The 24,680-nt window shown below is 29.8% G+C and overlaps 2 protein-coding genes and 1 pseudogene across 3 annotated transcripts; 2 read left to right on the forward strand and 1 right to left on the reverse strand.

Moving 5' to 3' along the window:
* The first annotated feature begins 5,839 nt into the window (after positions 1-5,839).
* LOC140890840 (transcription factor bHLH122-like) lies at positions 5,840-8,949 on the forward strand. 2 transcript variants are annotated; one of them, XM_073298955.1, is made up of 6 exons: positions 5,840-7,090; positions 7,178-7,362; positions 7,443-7,616; positions 7,721-7,786; positions 8,386-8,454; positions 8,531-8,949. In XM_073298955.1, exons 1-6 carry the CDS (start codon positions 6,526-6,528, stop codon positions 8,582-8,584), a joined length of 1,113 nt encoding a protein of 370 aa, XP_073155056.1. In that variant the 5' UTR covers positions 5,840-6,525; the 3' UTR covers positions 8,585-8,949. The 2 variants fall into 2 exon arrangements, with proteins under 2 accessions (XP_073155056.1, XP_073155057.1); XM_073298956.1 differs by having other exon boundaries at positions 5,842-7,090; positions 7,446-7,616.
* Positions 8,950-16,976: 8,027 nt separating this feature from the next.
* Positions 16,977-19,555, forward strand: LOC140891398 (uncharacterized; annotated as a pseudogene).
* Positions 19,556-19,969: 414 nt separating this feature from the next.
* Positions 19,970-21,788, reverse strand: LOC140888759 (LOB domain-containing protein 4-like). The gene is made up of 2 exons (XM_073296458.1): positions 21,608-21,788; positions 19,970-20,325 (listed from the first exon to the last, which is right to left on the reverse strand). The coding sequence occupies exons 1-2, from the start codon at positions 21,786-21,788 to the stop codon at positions 19,970-19,972; spliced, it is 537 nt and encodes a 178-aa protein (XP_073152559.1).
* Positions 21,789-24,680: the final 2,892 nt, after the last annotated feature.

The following is a 24,680-nucleotide window of genomic DNA, read 5'->3' on the forward strand; positions in this document are numbered from 1 at the left end:
TGAAATCATCTCCTAGATCAGACTCGTTTACTCCATGTGTCAAATCAACAAAATCATGGTATGAGTCGTTAGAAACTTGAAGTGCAATAGACTTATCTTTGTCATTTTTTCCAAAATTCATCTCTAACTCATATGTTCGAAGCGAACTCATCAATTCATCCAAACCCAGAATTGATGTGTCTTTTGATTCATCAATAACACAAATCTTCTTTTAAAATCTTTCGGGCAGTGATCTCAACATTTTGCTCACCAGGTGTTCATTTGAAATAGCATCACCAAGATCAATTGCCTCATTCTCGATCTTCCTCAAGCGGCGTTCATATTCATCGATCGTCTCACTTTCTTCCATTCTCAGATTTTCAAACTGAGTAGTGAGAATCCTTCTTTTGGTTCGATGCACACTATCGGATCCTTCACAGTGCATTTGAAGTTTTTTCCAAGCCTGTTTAGCACATACACAGTTAGTGACCAGTGAAAACATATTAGAATCTAGAGAAGTAAATATAGCATTAAGAGCTTTGTTGTTCATATTCGAAGCAGCAGTTTCATCGGCATTCCATTCCGTTTCTGGTTTGAGGAGAAAATGTCCTTCTCCATCAGTTCTCCTTGGTGAATTCCAGCCTTGTAACACACGCTGCCATGTCTTTTCATCAATCGATTTGATGTAGACACGCATCCTAACTTTCCAGATAGCATAGTTGGATCCATCCAAGATTGGAGGGCGTTGAGCAGTTCCTGAATAAGGTTATCTCCATTGTGATGTCCTGTCAAACACAAAAATAGAATCACACTTAATATCGTCAAGTGAATGTCTCTGACGCCAATTGTAAGGTTTGAACAGTCTGAAATCACAGAAATACCAGAAATAAATATTCGAGTATGTGTTATCTTTCAGTGTTGTCAACATTTCACGATAACACTATGCAGCAGAATAATTAACTAACAGTAAAAGTAAATAACACAAAAATAATTATGCACAAGTACTAAGTACTTGTACAATGCCTCATGGAGAAATAATCACTAGAAAATCAAATCAGTTTACAAAAACCAACTAGTGATTGTTTTACGAAAAATCTACTTTTCTCAACAGATTGAGATAATAAACGGCTTCCTAAAAACTAGTAAGAACTAGAATAATAAACCAATAGGAAGTTCTAAACCGAAAAACAAAAACCAAAGAACCACTTTCAGAACAACACTTCACTCGTGTGTTCTTCAGTGTTTCCAACACTACTCGGCAACACAACGTAGCAGTAGTATTTTCTTCAGAAATTCTTCAATGATCGATCTTCAATACTCTAGAATTTCTGAAACACTTTCTCTATGTATTTTGCTCTCTATGTTTCACTCTCTTGATCTCTCTATCTCGTTGTTCTATTATCAGATCGGTGTAAGCACTCCTATAAATAGATCTTCAATATGTTTCCATAAATAAGAACCTACAAAACATGGAAACAATATATCATCAGAATCAAATATTTCGAATCAAGATATAACTGATATATTACTAATTTTAAAACTTGTTCTAAGAAAGGCAAAATTATAAATATAGAAATTGAATGCAATAAGGAAATAATTTAAAAGACATGTGCAAGATATGTTATTTCAATATATATATGTCCCTTTTTCATACTTCAAAAGAAAAAAAGGTATGTGTTTTTTTTCCCGTGCCAAAAGGCATAATTATATTAGATTACGAATTTTCAAAATATTTTGTTTCATTGTGTAAATTTTGGATAAAATAAGGGAATAAAATATATATGCATGTATGCATTTATTTTTTGGTGAAATAATTTTTACTATGAATGTATAATAAACATCACTTAAATATTTTGAATTGGTTTTTTGTGTGGAAAATGAACGATTATGGGTGAGATATACTGTAAATTAATTTTAAAATATAATATAATAGCATACTGATTTTTTAATATATATTTAAAATAAGGAAATAAACGAATTAAGTGAATGTTTAGAAATTGGTTTCTCAAAATGAAATCAAATCGTCTATGTTCTACTTTAGTATTCTGATATTTTATTTTATCTCCCAATTACAAAATAAAAAATTAAGATTGTATAAAAGAATATATCTATATCTTAATTAAAACATCCCAAAATCCTGCAAGATGCTAGTACTGCATGCATAAATTAATAGTGCGTTACTGCGTTTTGAAATAAATGCATAATAATAATTAGATTGCTAGTAATTGTGACAGTCTTTGTCATAATGATTAATGTTATTATTTGTTAGACTTGAATTTGTAGAAGTTGATTCACACACAAATGTCCATAAAAAATGTTACACAATTTAAAACAAATTATTCATCGTTGCAACACTTTCTTCAGTTCATCTAACACATGCACATTTTACACGTAATAGTAACTAAACAAAAATTCAAATTTTATCTCATTTTAATATTTCGTTGAAAAAAAACTAAATTAAAATACATCAAATGGAATAAATGATAATTTGATCGACAAGAGATAATAAATGTGTGGCAACAAAGACATTGAACAATTTACTTGCGATCTGACGCATGATTTGAAGTACAAAATCTGTTAAAAATTATATTTCCATACGATGCGGGTGCAATTTCGAAAAATTAGGACGAATCTTTACAGATAAAATAAATAATAACAGGTTGAATTAAATTGCGGCCCATGTGAATTTGTGTTCTAACTGGAAAGCCACCAAATTAAAGTCTTCATATGCATATAAAAAAAATTTGTGTGGTTTGAGTGATAGGATAAGTAATCCATAGATAAGTAATATAATGTAAATTAAAAATAAATAAGAAAAAATATTTAATACATTATTTGATTTGATGGATAGATTATAATTTATTTGATTTAATTGATGTAAAATTATTAATTAATAAATAGATAAATAATATGATAAAAATAAGGCGAAATTGATTGGGACTTATACATAGATTAATAATACATCAAACCAAACAATGCCAGACTTGAGTGATGTGATGATTAGAACTGACTGAATTTTTCTGAACAAAAAAACGGTTTAAAATTTTAATTCAAACAATTAATGTTAAATTTCTTGTAATTTTAATCCCGTGATATATAGATAATCTATATAAACACACACACACACACATAATGACATGTACTTGAAAGGAGTCTTGGCGTATCCTAATATAAGTTTATCATATGCTATTTTTTAACAGTATAGTCTAAATTATATGCCAAGCCAGATTTTGCGGAGATCATAAATCAGCAAACCATATAAATATTCAATTATTTTCTGGCATTTTATTCTTTCAACGATCTATTTCGTTATCATTAATGTTAAATCACGTGTATCTAACTGTTATAAGCTTATATATATTCCCCGTCAATATAATTTTTAATTTAATATTTTAATACAATATGAAATTCCAAATACCACCATATCAAATAAATTTTCAGGCTTTAGGATAATATTAATCTCGATCCCAGTAATGTGGAAGAACTTTTAAACAATGTAAAGATCCAAAATTCAAAGAAACATAGTGTAATTTTAAATTAACATGTTATATTAGTTTTTTATATTATATCATTGATATTATTAGTTTATTACTATATTAGCAAATATAAATTTGTTTTTTTATATTATATCACTGATATTATTAGTTTATTACTATATTATCAACTATAAATTCGTTTGCGTAAATTAAAATGATCTAATTAAATTTTGAAATTGCATGGGAAAAACAAGAAATTATATAATATTTTTTAAAAAAAGCAATACCCTTTTTATATATAAATAATAAAATAATATATATGAAGGCTAATCTTATCCGTTTAAGAGACAAAGTCAAAGTTAAACATTACAAATATTTTTTTTTTCAAATGCATACAAAACTCCCGAAAAAAAATCTTGAATTTTTTTTTGAATCGAAAAAAAAATCTTGAATTTAATCATATGAGCATCATAATTATAATAGTTAATAAAATACTTATTCGAAAATGAATCAAATATTTATTATTTTGAACATGTCTATTGTCTAAGAATAGTTAATAAAATACTTATTCGAAAATGAATCAAATATTTATTATTTTGAACATGTTTATTGTCTAAGAAGAGTAGATTTCTTTTAAAACCATCACATGACATGCATATCCAGTTCAATAAAAAATGAAAAGTAATAATTTTGACGTAAAAATTAATATTTTTTTATGGATCGAATCGAATAAGATATATATCTTATAAAAATTGACTCATGAGACCTTCTCATAAAAATTTTTATGACCCCCTTGCTGATTTTGTGGACCAATCTATTGTTTTATTTCAATCAATTAAAACCCACCCTAACGTATAAAATAATTGATCATGACAGCTAATTCCGCATACATAATTTTTTTTTGTACAAAAGTTTAAAATAATAAATAAATTGATAATCTCGTGTATTATTGATTATAAAGCAATGTACGCGTAGGGGATTCATAATTTTATATGCATGTGGTGATGGGTAAATTAATTAGTTTTATACGAACGACTATGGTGAAACGAACTCGTGTATTTATAATAAAGAAATCAATAAAATAAATAAATAAGCGAATAATTTGTTTTTAAAGTAGATTTAAATGTAACATGTCTTGCTTATAGGGACAACTCTGATAACTAGGGATATGTCGATATCTTCAATGAAATTCAGAATTTTTTCCAAAGCAAATTAGTAATGTAATCGGCTCTACCAAGTTCGATCTGTCCCTGTCCTTATTAAGGGATTAGTCAAATGGGAGTGTGACATAGCTTCGTCAAATACCACAACTCATTGCACGGCACTTGTGCTTTCCCATTTAGGAACGCAAGCGAACCCATTATTTATTGCATGCTAAATATATTAAATTATATTTACATTATTCAAATTTTATCTAAATATTTAAACTAAGCTCACGATCTCGTAAACGGTTAAAATATGACCTCCAACTTATCATATATTTGAAAAAACTTCTAGGAAGCACTTCTCAATTTTTAAGTGCTTTTTAAAAGTTCTACCAAACACTACCTAAAACTAGCTAGAATTAAAACGATTTTTAAATTTATCGAGCTTGAATCAAAATTCACTTACTCAATGGCTGATAGCATTTCGTTTTTTTTTCTTCGTGGTTCAATCTTTCACATAGTTGTAAGGAAATCTATCGAGCTTGACTTACCCAATCGACAATATTTCGTTCTGCTCTCCGTGAGAAGACATTGTTCTCAAGTAGTTTTTGTTTCAATTCATGAACATTAATGCCAAAGATGTGTCGATCAAGAAGCTAATAAGATTGTCCAATAAATTTATAATATAGACGGGACTTCATGTTTTTCGATGCAATCCCTTTTCTTTTTTTTTTGTTTGAAAAATGTTGTAACCAAAGAGTTGTTGCCAAGTCATTGCATATTAAGTTTCATGATTTTTTTTTTAAAAAAAAACCATCCAGTGTTTTTAAAAATAATTTTTTTTAAAAGAGCGAAATTTTAAAAATCATAAAGGTCATTCATCCCACGTATGTTGGATAACATAAATATCTTGTAATAAAGAAGAGATCTAGATCGGTCGTAAAGGATATCGAAAAAACCTCATTCCTTATAATTTTTTCTTTAAAAAGATTAGGTTCAAGTGGATTTGAATTTATTTTATGAAAAAAAAAATATATATATATATATATATATATAAAAAACAATGTGTCCTTTGTTGACATAGCCATTAAAGGCTAAGATGATAAAAGGGCAACCGTAAACTGAATGCCAAAAGGAGGAAGAACTGTCAAATTTATTACATCATTTACTTCTGTAAAAAAAAAACACTACGACCCCTACTTCATCATAAATGCAATGTTCTGACCTTCTTTTGCCAAATTAATCCAAGATCATTGGCACTCCTGAGTTCCCATTGGCTGCGCTATATTCAACTCTCTCTCTCTCTTCCCCTCTCACTCTCTCTCTCTAAACCAAACCCGCCGCCGCCGCCGCCACCGTCACTACTAGTGCTCTGGACTGTTTTATTTGAGAACCCTTTTCGCAGGAAAGGATAAAGAAGCAATCTTTCTGTGAAGAAAGTAAAAAAGTCGTTGCGCTTTTAAAAGCAACACGTGTGCTTGATTGAAGGCTCTGGCTTTTTCCTGTTTGTTGTTTTTTCTTTCTTTAATCTGATTAACTATATGTATTCTTCCTTTTCTTGATTGTTCTTTTTCTTGTTAATCTTATCGTATCCTTTTTTCACTTCAATCACAGTTTCAGTATTATTTTCTAGTTGGTTGTATTTTAAGATAAATCCTTGGGATATCACTTATACATCAGTAGGCTCATATTCTGCTCAATTCAGGTTCTTGATTCTGTAAAGTTGAGCATTTGAATATTCCTTGCTTTTATGCATGTCTCGGATTGATTGGCTGGTTTGGCCGGATCCTGTAAAAAAAGTTGTAATTCTTGGATTTTCAGACATTTTCAAGATTTTCTTTTTGATCTAATAGATTTGTTTTTCCCCCGTTCTCTCTTCTTTTCTGCTTTTGATTCTGCGCCAATTCTTTGTTTTTCAAAACTTGATGAATAATCAGCAAGAGTTCCGGCAAAATATGCAGATAGGCTCTGGATTAACTCGCTACCGATCTGCTCCAAGTTCTTATTTTTCAACTCTTTTAAACAGTAATAATAATAATATCCTGGGTGATGATGGATTTGGGGAAGATGAATTTGAGCATCTTTTGAACCCTCGAGCTTCAAGTCCCGAGACCCAGAAATTTTTCTTCATGAATACTTCCGAAACCATTCAAGAAAACTGCTCTTCCAATTTGAATCCACAATCACAATTAGATCCACAGTATCCGCCGCCGAGAAAGATCGAATCTTCAGCCAACAAACCTCGGCAGCAATTGCAAAAACAGCAGAGCAATGACTTTTCTTCGGTTTCTCATATGATGTATCAGATAATCAATTCCGGTGACACAAATTCTGATATGCAAGAAGATTCGAATTATGGATTGATGGATTCTATGAATTCGAACTCCGCCGCCGTGCAGATGAAGACGGAAGAGGGTGGTGGTGGAGGCAGTCTCATTCGACACAGAAGTTCTCCTGCTGGATTATTCGAAAGCATAAACATCAAGAATGGTGGTTTTTACTATTCGCCTTTTACAGCTGATTTTCCAGTAATTTTTAGTTTCACAGGATGCTGACATGTTTTAGCTCTCTGTATAGAGCTCGGTGCAGCTAATTTAAGCGAAGTGGATTATAAAACTGCAGCAAACAGTCATGGAGAGGGACGATTCAGCGAAAATCGTGATAAAAATGGTGGATACAGCTCGGGTTTCCCAGTAAATTCTTGGGATGATTCAGTTATCCTGCCTGACAGTTTCTTCAAAGGATTAACAGATACTCATCAGGTCTTGCCTTAGAATTCTAATCATTCGTTTTTTTTCCGGATCATTTTGAGATTAATGATGTAAGATACTGATATGTTTAGCAGAGTATTGATGGCGGAAGTAAGCACACAATCTCCAAGTTGTCTCATCACCTGAGTCTGCCTAAAAGTTCAGCCGAAATGTTTGCGATGGAGAAACTGATGCAAGACTCGGTGCCCTGTAAAATCAGAGCGAAAAGGGGTTTCGCCACGCACCCGCGAAGCATAGCTGAGAGAGTAAACTTCCCATTCTTTACTAGTTTCATGCAATAAAAAAAAGAAAAACGATATGGATTTTTGAAGAATGAAGTGCATTTCAGGATTTTATGCCATGATTTCAGGTTAGAAGGACGAAAATCAGTGAACGGATGAGGAGGCTGCAAGATCTCGTGCCTAACATGGAAAAGGTAAACCTCTTTCTTGCATATATTTTGATTAAATACCGATTCACAAATGGAGGCACATCTTTAAATGTATTAAATTGTATGCGAAGGATGCTATTTAGTAGGTTATTGAAAGCCATCCGTAGTGTGGTATGGTGGATGCCGGTTTCTCACGAGGTTAGCAGTGTTAATCCTGCATCGGCTTTACAAACGATTGTGCAGTGTTAGGTTTGATGATATACTATCCCAAGGTAGTCTTTTGGGTTTAGATTATACTCGGTTTAGATATTCATTCCAAGTGTAAGGACCTATTGTTGGTTCATTTTCCACAAACCCAATTCTTCTTTTGGAAAAATTGATTTCCATCATGATAATAGAGTAAGCAGGTGACAAGTTAAGAGATCTTTGTTGTCTGCGTTACTTATTTAGCAACCTTTTTCATCATCTAATATTGACCATCCTGCGCATGTGAACCTAGAAAAATCGGTTTCTGGTTTATATTTCATGTCTGTTGCTCATACTGTATGAAAATGGTTTCTAAAATTACAGTGTGCTCCGGATTATGACCTCTTATGTATTCTCTTTAATGGACGATCAATTTCTGCATTCACTTCAATTTGCAGCAAACAAATACATCAGACATGTTGGATTTAGCTGTTGATTACATTAAAGATCTTCAACGACAAGTAAAGGTGTGTATACCAAATTGCCAAATCACTAATATTATTTTTTGAATCTGTCAATGCCATTTGTTTTTTGAACCCTCAGACGCTCTCTGATAATCGCTCGAAGTGCACATGTTCGGCTAGACAGAAACCATAGAGCAAACGCCTTTTCATATTCAGCAGTAGGAGCTCTGTTCAGGATCAAGAAATCGCCCCCTCAGGCTCCCAACCGAGAAGGGTTCGATGTATTATTTCGTGGATATCAAGGATAGGAACTCAAGCTCTGTTCTGGTGATAGTGTGAATCAAAGATTTAGCTGTTTTTGTAAAGATTCATATGGCCTCTTTTTGTACTTGTAGTTCATGAATTCCTCCCACTTCTTGTCAGATTTTTTAAAGGTCACGAGCATTAAACTTGATTTACTTCTTGTCACGTTCTCTATACTTTTAGAAATGCTCGACCCTGTTCTAATCTAGGCTGCATAAAAAATTTTGGATTATCTTAATAATCCTTTTATAATTACATCGTCTGTCGAATTGTTTCGGGTAAAAAAAACCATGGTAGGTGGGAAAATAAAGATACGTTCCAAAACAAGAGGGATGAAAAATATAAAGATACGTATGATACCTTTTCCTATCTTGATTGAATGTAAAGTCCATGGCCAGCCAGTGCCCATATATTCTGAATCTTTAGTTGTTTGGAATGGAATTCATATGGCTAAGACTAAGAAAAAATGTGACAAGTTTGAATTTTGGTGTTGCCAAGTGTATTTGTTGACTTTGAAGTTGAACGTACAGTAACTTATATAGCACAGTGAGGAATCTTAATGCCAAAAGGAGAACATGATTTGCTTTGACTGGTCTGAATCTGTCTGATATTGGATTATATTTCTTTTGTTTTCAAAACGGCCAATTTTTAAATTTTTATTTATTGGAATCTTGGGTTTTTCACATATATATCTATTATCTATTAGGCTATTATTATTATTATTATTATTATTATTACCTATATAAATATACAAGTTTGAATTGTGAATTTCCTTCAATACCCTCATTATTTCATTAGTTATTTGGTTTTAATTATCAATTTATAATTTTGTCCTCATTATTTCATTTAATAATTAAAATTTGTCATTTTCAAGATTTTTTAAGGTCTTGCATTTATTTTATACATTATTAAATTTATTTATTTAAGGTAGATTAATTTTTAATATTTAATTCATTTCAATTTTTGCTCATTATTTCATTAGTTATTTGGTTTTAATTATCAATTTATAATTTTGTCCTCATTATTTCATTTAATAATTATAATTTGTCATTTTCAAGATTTTTTAAGGTCTTGCATTTATTTTATACATTATTAAATTTATTTATTTAAGGTAGATTAATTTTTAATATTTAATTCATTTCAATTTTTGTGTCTAATTTATTTATCCAAGGTAAATTAATTGTTAATATTTAATTCATGTCCTAAATCCATAATTTGACATTTTTGGTAATGAATTTACAATTTTGTCCTCATTATTTCTTTTAATAATTAATATTTTTGTCATTTTCAAGGGTTTTTAAGGTTTTTCATGTCATTTTATAGATTATTAAATTTATTTATTCAAGTTAGATTAATTGTTAATATTTAATTCATATCATTTTGTGTGTTCATTTATTTATTGAAGGTAAATTAATTGTTAATATTTAATTCATGTTCTAAATCTATATTGTGACACTCATGAAAATAAAAAGTAATTATTGAAAACTACCTTAATTTTTTCTTTATAAATTTTAAAAAAATTAATTTTTTGGACTTATTTCAATTTTATTGTCATAGTTACGTTTTTAATTTACTATACTATTTTAACGTAATATTTTGATTATTAAAATTTTAAGAAAAATAAAAAAATTAAATCAAACCATTAACTTTCACCATTGTATTCAAGACGAGTGAAATCATGTCATAAGTCGAGGTTCTAATATTTTATTTATATAGAAAATGTATCCACATCCTTTATTCAATCATTCATTTATTTTTTTTAGATTTGATCATTTAACTAGACTTTCTGAAATTTCAGTTTTTAGGAAGAGATATTATAAAACAAATGGTGATGACTAATTGTATAATATTTTTGAAATTTTAGGGACTACAAATGTAATCAACAACATCAATATTTTCTTGTCCAAGGTAAAAAAAAATATATACTCATTTTGTCCTACGTACTAATTTAGGCTTGTGTATATTTTCACATATATATATTAAGAAAGTATTTGAAAAAATAAATTTCTCATTTTGCCCTTATTTAGTGAAATTTTAATAAAATAAAATAATTACACATTTTATGAATTTAATAGGGATAAATTGTTAAAAAAATAATACAAATGATATTTAATATGAAAACTATACTATATAATTGAGAAAAATAAAAAATAATTGTAGTTTAAATAAACGAGATATAGATAGTATGATTATTACTAAGTTTCATATTGATGTTTGTACTACAGTATAATAGTTGACTAATATCATCAATTAATTTATACTTATGAAATCGTAAATATTTGCGTGACAAAAAATAGAAAAACACTACACTCAAATCGATTTTTATGTCAGACAAATTACTCTTATATCTAATTTACTTAAATCCTTGAAATATTGAGTATAAAAAATTCTAACTTGTTTAACATATGATTGTTCATCCTCTAAAAAATATTTTTCTTCGCATTTTTTTTATCTGCTCATATTTTTTTCAAATAATATATTTATCTATTATTCTATATAAATATACAAGTTTGAATTGTGAATTTTTTTCAATACCCTCATTATTTCATTAGTTATTTGGTTTTAATTGTCAATTTATAATTTTGTCATCATTATTTCATTTAATAATTAATATTTTGTCATTTTCAAGGTTTTTAAGGTCTTGCATTTATTTTATACATTAATCAATTTATTTATTCAAGGTAGATTAATTTTTAATATTTAATTCATATCAATTTTTGTGTCAATTTATTTATCTAAGGTAAATTAATTGTTAATATTTAATTCATGTCCTAAATCCATATTTTGACATTTTTGGTAATGAATTTACAATTTTGTCCTCATTATTTCTTTTAATAATTAATATTTTTGTCATTTTCAAGGGTTTTTAAGGTTTTTCATGTCATTTTATAGATTATTAATTTATTTATTCAAGTTAGATTAATTGTTAATATTTAATTCATATCATTTTGTGTGTTCATTTATTTATTAAAGGTAAATTAATTGTTAATATTTAATTCATGTCCTAAATCTATATTGTGACACTCATGAAAATAAAAAGTAATTATTGAAAACTACCTTAATTTTTGCTCTATAAATTTTAAAAAAAAAATTAATTTTTTCGACTTATTTCAGTTTTATTGTCATAGTTACGTTTTTAATTTACTATACTATTTTAACGTAATATTTTGATTATTAAAATTTTAAGAAAAATAAAAAAAATTAAATCAAACCATTAACTTTCACCATTGTATTCAAGACGAGTGAAATCATGTCATAAGTCGAGGTTCTAATATTTTATTTATATAGAAAATGTACCCACATCCTTTATTCAATCATTCATTTATTTTTTTTAGATTTGATCATCTAACTAGACTTTCTGAAATTTCAGTTTTTAGGAAGAGATATTATAAAACAAATGGTAATGACTAATTGTATAATATTTTTGAAATTTTAGGGACTACAAATGTAATCAACAACATCAATATTTTCTTGTCCAAGGTAAAAAATATATATATACTCATTTTGTCCTACGTACTAATTTAGGCTTGTGTGTATTTTCACATATATATTAAGAAAGTATTTGAAAAAATAAATTTCTCATTTTGCCCTTATTTAGTGAAATTTTAATAAAATAAAATAATTACACATTTTATGAATTTAATAGGGGTAAATTGTTAAAAGAATAATACAAATGATATTTAATATGAAAACTATACTATATAATTGAGAAAGATAAAAAAATAATTGTAGTTTAAATAAACGAGATATAGATATAATGATTATTACTAAGTTTCATGTTGATGTTTGTACTACAGTATATAATAGTTGACTAATATAATCAATTAATTTTATACTTATGAAATCGTAAATATTTGCGTGACAAAAAGTAGAAAAACACTACACTCAAATCGATTTTTATGTCAGACAAATTACTCTTATATCTAATTTACTTAAATCCTTGAAATATTGAGTATAAAAAATTCTAACTTGTTTAACATATGATTGTTCATCCTCTAAAAAATATTTTTCTTCGCATTTTTTTATCTGCTCATATTTTTTTCAAATAATATATTTAACATACTATTCTTAAAAATTATAAATTAATTATTACACTACTCCATATATAAATATTTTTTATGACATGTAAAAACAACATGTAATTTATATGTATATCAAATTTAAAACAACTCGATTAGATTACTATTGAAGAAATTAAGCAGAAAACATATTAATGTTTTATCAAAGCATTGTTGTATAAAATAATGGTTGAAAAACTAAAGGTAATGAGATTAGACGACATAAAATTATTCTCTTCATATACTTGATTAAAGGTTCAAGAAATATTAATATAATATATCTAGACTAGAAACTATGTTATTAGCGATAACAATAAAAAAATTAAAAAAATTTATTTATATACTTATAATCTCGAATAGGAAGAAAAAAAGATAATTTAAAATAATGTCACCAGTTCCACTAAAATTAATTTTCTAGAGTTTTTTGAACAAAATTTTACAAGATTTGAACAAATAAAAGTATAAAGAAAAGTTTGGATTGATTGTTGCAAATTATATGAATTTGATTTTTGAAAAAAGATATTTACCACATATTAATATGTTAGATTTTTTAAAACAAGAGTTTGATGAACTTATGAAAAATATGTATATATATATATATATCATTAATTAAATAATTATTTGTATAATTGAATTAAATACTCTTTGTATATATTTGTATATACTATAACACACAGAGTTTATATTATAAAAATATTATTTTTATTTCTATATTTTTTGTTAGAATATCGATTATTTTTTATACTATATTATTATCTAATTTATATTTAAATTTGATTATCGAAATCAAACAAACAAATTTATTCAATAAACTGGAAAAAATATACGTAAAAAATTTTGAATATGTTATTATGTATGACCAAGATGATTGAGAATCAAAACAAGTCAAGCTACAATAATTGTTTATGATTATCATGGTTTATAAGAGAAAAAAATAATACATTATTTATATTTACTTTATTAATAGAAGATCAACATTTATTTCCAAATAAAACTTTTAAATAAAGGAAAAATAGTTTTTTTTTGTTCACTAACTTATTTACTTTTAGGATCTGGTCCACTAAGTTTTTAAAGTTTGTTTTTGGTACGCTAAATTTTAATTCTCAGCAATTAATTATCTAATTGGTAACGTGACACTGTAAAATAATGATTTGTAATAAAAAAAACTACTGACATGACGTAAAAATGTTGAGATCGAAAATTGTTGAATTATCAAATATCACGTCAACAATTGGACTAAAAATAGTAAAAAAATTAAATGTTAGTGCATCAAAACCAAATTTGACAACTCAATGTACTAAAACTCAAATTTGGACAAGTGAATGAATCAAAAAATCATTTCTCTAAAACAAATTACTATTTTTTTTTCTTAAAATCAATATAAGTAAAATTATCATTTAACATAAATTATTCATGACGCTTGAGATTTTGTACGTATTGTTTAAAATATTAATTCATGAGTCGTATTGTTGCCATCAATTATAAATTTTTTTAAAGCGAGAAGCGTTCGGTCATACAATTAATATCGGAGTCAATGTCATGATTTCGATTCACATTGATTGAAAGCACAATAATGGATAAGGTGATTGTTTGGGGGCAATAATTGTCCTTCTCCTGGATTGAACAATTGAAACATGTGTTTGTTTGTACTGTTACCATCAACTACATCTTTTAATAACAGACATCACTTGATTCTACAGTTTGTAACAAATATATATATATATATATATATATATATATACATGAGTTCTTTTATGGTGCCCAACAACTATGCTCAACTTCGTGCCCACCATGTATAAGTCAACTCACCAATTGTGCTGGTCAACTCACCTATTGTACACGTTGGGCATAGTTGTTGGGCACCATAAAAGAACTATATATATATATTACGTTTTTTAATAAATATACAATATATGTTATTGCTTTAAAGTTGTCGGTTAAAAAATAAATTAAACTCAAGGTATAAACATATAATATCTCTACAAAAAAAACGTTGATCAAGAACCGACAAATATCACAAAAAAAAAAATTAAAGACGTAATATTCTCTCTTCACCTGCTAATTGGATATTGAATCATAGTGACTGAATTTTAAACTTGTCAGTAAAAAGTATAACACGTGATTTTAATAAACATAAACAAACATAAACATTTGAAATTCGATAACTTCAGTCTCAATCGAATAAAATTATAATTACATGCAACACACGTACATTTTTCTAGTAAAATTAAATATTTAAAAGAAAATATAAGTTCGTAAACTTTTCATGGAAATTTATATCTAAAACCGGGACGTACATTGTTTGTTGAAGAGCATTAAAGAAATCAACACACACATTTACGAGGGAAAAATAAAAAGGGAAAAAAAGAAAAAAAAAAAAAAGAAGAACTTTTCGTTTTTATGCGAAAATTTTCTTCTTAATAAATTCAAAGGATAAAGCTTACATATGTTTAGCTACCTATAAAACTCCATTGTTAGGACAATCCCCGACCCATTTTGTATATTTTAAGAACTTTCCATGGAGTCGTAACGATATATGAGTACTGATCCGATTAAAAGAATATGTTATATCTGAATTAAAAATCTCACCTCCGATGAAAATAAGGTTTTGGAGGTTTGTATAATTTCCCCTGATTAATTAAGAGTCAAACATTATCAACTAAGGTAATGATCACCAACATTGTTTGATCATTGACCAATATTGAAGGTGACAAATTGATTCATGTCTAAATCATTACCGTTTCTAAGATATTTTTCGATCATATTCACATATGAAATCTATTTAGATACTTAAAATTAAAGTTGAAAATGAAAACAAATTTTCTTTTCTTTTCAAACTATATATATGGCCCTCAAGAATCTTATTACATATATAATTAATTACAATACGTCATTCATCTACCACGATCCAAATTCAATTCGAGCCATGTGATACCCACGCATATATGAATATGAATATATTAAAGGGATGGATTTCAAGGTTTTATTTATTTATTAATATTCTTGAAGTACTAATATATATATTCTTAATTTATGTATAAACATTACTGTATATGAATATTATACATATTGATTACTCATTAATCAATATTAGTCATAATTAACATAGTAATTATACATAAAATACAAATTTTGTTGTTGATACGTCTCGATATTAATTTACTGCCGGGCTGCTCCTCCAGCAAGAGCTTTCACCATAATTTAAGTGCAATTAATGTCCATTATATTCCTTAGAAATTTGAGAGAATAATTTGATGTATATATACAAGTCTTGAAAAGTTGGCGACATGGTTGATCAAATTCAAGCATTAAATCAAATTTTTCTTTGAGTTTTACTTGTCTCACAAGTTATTTAATTAAAGTCCCATCAAAACATGCTTAAAATTAAATACAATTGAAATGATCCACAGGTTAAAATAATAAGCAAATCAACGGAGGCTCATTTACGCACTTTTTTTTCTTTCTTTCTAAAATTGCAAAGAAATAAAAAACTTTTCAAGATTCATTGTTGTTGGGTTCAAACGAAGGCTTAAGTCACCTTCAAATATTTATTTTGGTTCACTATTGTTTTTTTCCGAGCGAAAAAATCTATCTTTTGTGAACTAAGTTTGATACTTTGGTAATTGTATCCTATTAAAGTCCTATAAGAATTTTTTTTTTGAGTATTAAAACATATTAGATACCTTCACTATATCATTTTGGTCTTAATCAACCGTACATCCTTTGATTCTTTGTTTTTTTGTTTAAAAACCAAAATTTAAAGCTTGAAATCAGATTAATTATAAAGTACGAGCGTCTATCTCTCAATCAAATATATGTCTATAAATATCACGAAACTACTCTTTAAAGTTGCGGGATCTATGTCTTAAACCTTAAAAATTATGAAGAGATCGATATATGTAAAATTCCTTTCCATAAAATTAATGTATATAAAGTAGTCGTGTTTTTATATCATGTCGTCGAAATTGTCATCCGTCGGGCTTGAAATCGTAAAGACTCGATGGTTGACCTTTCATATAAAATTGGAAATATTATTTAAAAAAAACGAAATGAAGCCAAATAAATATTTTTTTTATATCTAAATTTCCAAGAAAAAGCACCAATGAAATTGCAGTGTGTGTTGTTTGAACACAGGCACACGCAATTCAACTTCCTTCTGGATCTTTGACTTTTACAAGCATCTCTAATTTCTATTAAATATATATTATTATATTAATGATAATTATTATCTCTACAAAAGCATTAATACAACAACACAATTCCCTTCCCAATTATCAAAAGTTTTTCTTCTGCAAACGCAGATTCCCATTCGAAACAAAGATCCCAATCTCTCTGCAAAAAAAAAGAAAAAAAGAAAAGGAAAACTAAATGCTCATTTCCATACAAAAACACAAGTAGTACTGTAACTGAAACCTCTCACATGGATCCATCACCGTATTCCTCTTCTTCATCGGACAGTTCCCAGTTCTCCTCCACCAATTCCTCTCCGGCCAAAGGGTCTTCCACGGTGGTTCTTTCCATCGAGTGCTTGAAAGGAAGCTCCAAAGCCGACGAGTGGACCGGGGACATGCTTCAGACCGGCGACATAGTGGAGGAGCTGAGAATCGGCAACATGATCATCAGCTCGCCGTTCAAGAAGGGGAAATCCGAGGTGCAAAAAATCCTTCACAACTCTTTCAGGCAGAAGGAGACTTCGATCCACGTCCGTGTCCGCCGCGGCGCCGACGAGTACGCCGAGCTGCAGGCGTGTATTGTGCCCGGAGATCAGTTCGTGGGGAGGAGACAGTACGTGTTGCGGGCCATCGACGACCCGAATTACGCCGTCGGATTCCTTGATCGGAAAGAGAGCGACTGCTTCGAATTGCAAGGTAATATTCAGGTTGACTTTTCGATTGGATTATTTTTTAAGCAGATTAATTTCTATGAAATGTGATCCACGACGTGCGATTTTAGAAAACGTTTTTCGACTTGTTATGTTTGGTGGTATTTTTTTTTTTTAAGTCACGTATCTCATTTTACTTTGGAATGTTCCAAAGTGTCAATTTAGTTACATTCTATTCTCTCTTTGGTTGAAAATAAAAATTAATAATAAAGGATAATTTTCTAACTTTTATTTTTGTTTTTTTTAATGTCATTTGGCGTTATTACACCATCATATATAAAAATGGGTTGATTGGGGCAAACAATTCGGCTCTAGTTTCATTGTCGTCATTCCATGGTCAGAATAGTGGTGCTCATGAACTAAACAAAATTTTAATGAAAATGTATTTTGTGCATATTCTATATATGGTCCTTGAAACGAGTGGGAAAAGTCAGTAAGCAAGGACTAATATTGGCCAAGTAATGCTGGACAAGAAGTTGGATTGTGGAGTCAGTCACCTGATTTTGACTCCCGCGTGCTCGTGCTTTAATTTGGGATGATTTTGGATTATATTTTCTGAACTAAGTAACATCAATGTCGTGCAGCTTCAAGAATGGCGAGAATGGTGAGTGCCCTCCAAGAAACGCCCCTTCAAGACGGATACGTCTCATATCCATGGGACAGGAGGATGCGCGACATGCTGTCGATTCCTTATTCAAGCAGCTTCTACTCCATCCTATTCCTCCCCAAAGCCTCAGATATAGTAAATTCTCGTTACAACGATTTAGAGGACACTCTAGCACGAGCTCACGCCTGGATCAACGCGTCCCAAGCCTCCGGTGCTCCCATTGTCTTCATGAACATCCAGACTGAATCCCTCCTCACCAAGGTACTAGACTCACAGCTCATGCTTACAAGCGTGATTGCAGGACTTGTCTACTTGATGAAAATGTTTAACTCAAGCTATCACAAGAATCAATTGCATAGTATAGTCTTCTTGTGATCACATTTCATAGAATTTTGATAGAATGGAGTATTACAATAACTGTCTGGGATTATGATGTAAAGAATTTGGTTTCAATTCTTGTTTAGGTATCTGGTGAAACTGCTCTGCAACTGTGAACGCAGGCTCGCTCTCGGATTTATCAAATCTTGCAAACACAAGTCTGTACGGTTTCGAGGATTACCATGGTGTGGATATAGGTGTGGTAAGAGCGGTTCGTATGTGGTTCTCCCCTCTCGTAGGGGAGATCCCAATCGAGATAAGAATCGGGGAAGCAGATGCAAAACTTGGTTTCGCCATCAGCAGAACAGAGGAGGTACTTTCTTGAAAATATAACCCTGAAACTTCTCTACATTTTTGTAAGAAAGCTCGCAGAATTTTAACTTGACTCGGCCACTTTTTGCATCTCAACAGGGATTCATTTACATATCAACAGTAACCGAAGGAGAAGACGATGTCCCGGCAGCTCGGTCTGGGCTTTGCCATCTTTACAAACAGGCTAACAGTTCCTCCCCATCCCGCCTCTTGATCGTATCCAGAATATCAAACCAGAAAGTCCTCCCATGGATGGTTTCAACAACAGGGGCAATTCGCTGTTTCGACACCGTTTCACTGAGCCAGAAGCTCTCTCTACACCGGCACACACGGTTGCCGATTCTGATGCACGTTTTCTTATGGGACAGAAATGCAAATGTTTCAAATGTGGGTAGTATCAGGGCCCGAGCCATGTCCACGTGCCCGCCTACCGCACCAGCCAAGGTTAATTTGCCACATCCTCCGTTTCTCCCATCGTTAACAGAAGACGACGATTTAGAAGATAGCGTAGCCATTGAAGGGTCGGATCTACTGCGGGAAAGGGACACTGCAGGAGAGTTTTCATTCAGGTCACATGAATTTACCCTTACGGATAATTGGGTCTGACAAAAATCTTTTGTTGGTTTGGCCCTCTGTATTATATCATTCTGATTCATCTTGATCCATGCGCATATATGAGAGTGCTGGTTGTGTTTTCTTGTATCATTCTTATTCATTGTGACAACTTTAATTCCATATGATGATAATGAACTTTACACATGAAAAAAACATCATCTATGAAGAAACTAGCTAAAACACAATATATGTATATATAGACACATCTTGATCACAAGCATACATAGTTATATTCGGACTAAATAATCATGTCCCAGAATTTACAGAATATAGTTAAAGATAGTGATCACCATCACCATCATCATCTCTAGCGCAAGATATATTCTATATTATACAAAAAAAACCCGGAAAGAAGAAAATAAGCAGACATATAATAGTACCATGCACTATAGTGTGTGTGTGAATATATATATGTTATATATATCAATGCCAAAGGGAAGTGTCCATAGTATCTTGATCCACGACCATGTCCATGTTAAAATGGGACTTGGCCTTGTGGGATTGCGAGTCCCTTGACGAGGGAGACGCGTTCTCCAATTGACGCAAGCGCATGTGAACCACCTCCGCCTGCGCGAATGCTAGCTGAGTCTGCAGCACATCAATCTGCTGCTGCAGAGAAGATATGGCGCCCACGCACCCGTAGACAGGGTCTCTCACCCTTGCGTTCGCTTCGTATACCATGGAACTCACGGCGTCGCCTCTCTGATGCTCCGGAAGCTCCTGCAAATTCCAGTTTTTTTCCTCATCTTGGATCCCACAGATTATTTTATATTTCATTTCTAAGAGTAGGGTGAACACCCAAAAGCTAAATTTCAAGTTTTGGGATTCAATACTTATTTTTTTTTAATGTACAGAAATTTTATATTTATGGTGGAAAAATAGTACACTTTGGTTAAACTCGATCGTCTCTTATTCTCTCATGCATGACACTCATTCCGGAAATTTTTTAATGAACATTCATTAATAATATTTTAAAATTCTATACGATGCTGGCCCATAAAATTTTAATTGTTGTGTCACAAAGTAAATGAAAAAATTCGGAAATAAATTTTTTTTTATTCACGGAAATTTTAGATTCAATATATATATATATATATATATATATATATATATGTTTTATATTATAAACCACAATAACCATTTTTATCATCTATATTATCAAATTAAATTTCAATCTTACTCATCTATGTCCATCTCCAATTTTTTTTTTTTTTTTTTTTTTATCATTTTTCATTGAGAGTTAGCATATTGAGACTTAAATTTGACGAAGACCAACTTAAAATCTTAAATAGACCAATCAAATATGCAAATGTACCAAAAAGGTTTTAGAATGAGGGAGGGATTTGTTGCTTTATTCATGTAAGCACATTTTCTAGAAAAAGATAGAAGAAGAAAAAAAAAAGAAAAAGTAATCTCAAGTGGTCCATCCATCCACACAATTTGTCATTCTTTGACCAAAAATTATATTAGTGTACATAAATAGAAAAAGGAGTGTGAAAATAAATTAAATGTATGTGTACCTCAATAAAAGGTTACAGAAAAAGGATTGCATGTATCAAAATAAATGATTAATTACCTGAAAATTAATGTTACTCATAAAATAAATATGGACTCATTATTCTTTTTAAAAAATAACCTATAATTAAGTGCATTTGCTAATTAGTTGCCACTATCAAGGTTGATTTTATGAGAAAATTAAAATGATCAGAAAAAGTTGTAAGAAAGCAATGTGGCTGCGTGGAAATTAATTGTTGAAAGTAAAATTTTGCTTCCACCATATTTATTATCCGGAGAATTTAGACAATTCAGTTTTATTTCACAAAGATTTTAATATTATTCATAATACTATGCCTTTTCTTTAAAATTAATATATCATGAATAATAAAAGTTAATAGAAATATAAATAAAAACCAAAAATTTACAAGGACCCAAATGATCCCAAAATAACCACCTGTATCACTCGACGAATATAACATATATATTTGCTTATAAAAACATAATTTTCAATAAAACTTGAAAAAAAATATCGATTTATGGGAATTAAATTAACAAAAAACCAACCTGGAGCATTTTGTTTGACATTGCTGGCACCAAACACTTTGTGAACGCTAGCAAATTTGTGGGGCTCGTCGGCAGGAAAATACGGCGAAAACACGCAATCCTGCGTACATCTCCGCCGAAGAAGCTTGCACGCGGCGCACGGAGACGTCGCCCCTTGCTTTCTACCACTACTTTCTTTCATCGTTAATTAATTAGACTATATATGTGTCTTATATATATATTCTACTTATGATTATATATATGTTTACATGTGTATCATGTACACATCTGGCCGGTTTCTTGATCTTTATACAAAAACTTAATTCACGAACTTGGCACTTGAATTTGGTGTCTGCTTTGTGGGCTACTAGATCATAATTTCAACTTCAACATGCAACTCGATCACCATGATTCTTTGTCCTCTAAAATGTGGAGGGAATCATTGGAAGCTAAGGGAGGAAATTTAAAGGGTTGGGATCGAATAATTGAGAGTAAGAGACGAAGGGTCTAATTGGGGTGATATAAATAGAAAAAAAAAAAATATATCATGGGATTCAAGAATTTGATCAAGGGTGAGCAATTTATTTGTTTTATGAATAAATTAAGATATATATATATAAATAAAAAAAATAAAAAATTTGTGTTCGTGACTATATATGCTGCGAAAAAGAGATGCATGCTATGTAAAATATTTGATATACAGGTCCCTACCATAGAAGGAGCTTTGGATTTTGGTGGGGAAAAGTAGTGTTAGTAGTTACTTTTTGTCCCAGTAAAATATATTGGTGTCGCGTGTGTTTTTTTTATTATTTTATTATTTTTTTTTATCGATGGTTCTAAATTCGTAATACGATATGGAATAATGACTTCTAACATGTATTAATTAATTTATTCTTATGTTGTTTTATTTTATAATATTATATCAAATCAAAAGATTGGGCTGACGTGATTTCATATCGGCGATATTCAATGGATACTCATACTCGAGTGTGACACATGAAAAACAAAAATGGATCAAATCCATCGAACATTAAACAAGGAATGAAAATGACTATTAATTGATCTTCAACAGGTCATGAGGCAATAATTTTAATGCACATGTTCCACTATAATAATTCAGTTTTTTTTTTTGTAATTTCTTTTTCCATATTCAAATATTTGAATTAATGGTTAATATGAACTATTTTCACTTGAATTAAAGGTTTAAAAAAAAAAAAGATTAAAATAAACAGATAAATAAAAAGAGCTTTTGGGGGCCATGGCTTTTCCCCCCGGTAGTTGTAGCCGTTATGTTGTCCTTAACGCTTCATGACTGTTTGCTTTAGAGCATTTAATTAAAGAGGATCTCAGCGACACAGTATTTCACTATTTCATGTTTTTCGTAATTTTTTTTTGTTGGGAGAACGATCAAAATATGTTATTGAATAATAACATTAAATTATGAAGGTTATATAGATGATACTATGTTGGGTATCTAGTGTGTAAAATATCTAATTTCTCGTCGTTGCTCGATCTAATTTTAGCCCCTTTTTGATTTACTGAATGTGGATGCATTTGGGTTGAATTTAACCAAACCATTTCCCAAGCTTTTTGAAAGAGTATTTGACCATTAATCTATGTACACCAATTAAGAATGTATCTGTCTAGGTTTGTTTTGATTAAGTCGTTCGATAATCTAGTCTTCTAGGATAAATATAAAACATAAAGTTGGTCCAGCATAATTTGGAGTTTTCATCAAATTCTACATTTCGTGGGGCCTTCTTGTCCTAAGTTACCAAGTAGGTTTAATGTTATTTGTATGTGAAGTAGCGAACATCACCGATTAAAAGAATCACATTTATCCATTGGCATGCTCAAACTTGTTCATCATTTCTTTCCTCCAAATTTTAAAAAAGACATGGGGGTCATTGTTGCTTGCTTTCATATGCAACAATATATATATATATATATATATATATATATATATATATATATGAATATTTCAATTACCAAAATCAAAACTGAGTTATTCTTCTTCAATTGATATGTAGCCACTAGATATATATATCTTCACAAATTTTCGTCTACCATATAATTTTGTGCTTCGGAGATTGAAGGATTACAAGCATTAAATTGGAATTTCCAAATATTTGAATTTAAAAAAACACGAAAATTGATTTCTTTAGATTCAAAGGACAGACAAATCCATTGACAATGTACTAAAAATAAATAAATAAACAACTTTAGTCGTTCTAAATAATTTTGTGGGAAGGTGACAATTAGGAATAGCTTTGTGCTTCATCAACTTTAGTTTGATTGATTCATCGTTCTAAATAATATTTCTAAAAACAATGTCATTGTTCAAAGATATACAAAAAATATTCGAAACAAGATTTTTTAATGTATAGCTAAAAATTGTATGTGGGTCACTCCCAATTTTGGGTCTTGGTCACGACACACACAATTTATTAAAGTCCACTAATCCTAAACTTTGTCTTCCTCGCCTTTTTCTTTAAAAAATCGTGAGTTTGACATCACAAAGATTAGGATAAGATTTTGCTTCAAGGAAATTAAAGGTTAAGATAATAGATTTTATTCGAAAGCTAAATGATCAGATAATTAAAATTCCAAACATTCATTTTTTAAAATTTAATAAAAAAAATAGATTAATCTATCCGTGTATTTAAAATCTTGAAATGTAATGCTATGTGATTCCATCACAAATCACCTAACCATACCAACCAACAAAACTAACCAAAGAAAAAAAAAAGTAAAAGTGGGTTCATACCTTGCTTTAAATCTAATAATTTAAATGCAATTTTTTTCCCCAAACATTCATCGAAGGATGACATATATATATGTGTGAAGTATATATTTCATCTGAAAACAGAAAGGAGAGACTCGGACAGTATTTTTAAAAATGCAATCTCTAATATCGAAAATTTCAAAAAGAGACTCGATTCAATTGCCATTAAAAGAAAAATTCAAAGCACTTAATTTGGTGGTTGCGCAGGCAATTCCGTTGTCTCAATCCACCGAAAGCATGAGTTTGATGTCATTAGTCACCAAAATAATTCGTACTACCGTCTCTTTTTATGCAGTTAATAACATGAAT

Source organism: Henckelia pumila, chromosome 3, assembly GCF_033568475.1.
Source record: "Henckelia pumila isolate YLH828 chromosome 3, ASM3356847v2, whole genome shotgun sequence".
Classification (NCBI taxonomy): Eukaryota; Viridiplantae; Streptophyta; class Magnoliopsida; order Lamiales; family Gesneriaceae; genus Henckelia; species Henckelia pumila.

What these genes read in the sequence shown, in the direction of transcription:
- LOC140890840 (XM_073298955.1), top strand. Translation starts at nt 6,526, where the DNA reads ATGAATAATCAGCAAGAGTTCCGGCAAAATATGCAGATAGGCTCTGGA. An exon ending in GATTAACAGATACTCATCAG is followed by an intron (nt 7,363 to 7,442) that starts GTCTTGCCTTAG and finishes TGATATGTTTAG; the next exon opens with CAGAGTATTGATGGCGGAAG. An exon ending in ATCTTCAACGACAAGTAAAG is followed by an intron (nt 8,455 to 8,530) that starts GTGTGTATACCA and finishes TTGAACCCTCAG; the next exon opens with ACGCTCTCTGATAATCGCTC.
- LOC140888759 (XM_073296458.1), bottom strand. Translation starts at nt 21,788, where the DNA reads ATGAAAGAAAGTAGTGGTAGAAAGCAAGGGGCGACGTCTCCGTGCGCC. An exon ending in TGTCAAACAAAATGCTCCAG is followed by an intron (nt 20,326 to 21,607) that starts GTTGGTTTTTTG and finishes CCCTACTCTTAG; the next exon opens with AAATGAAATATAAAATAATC.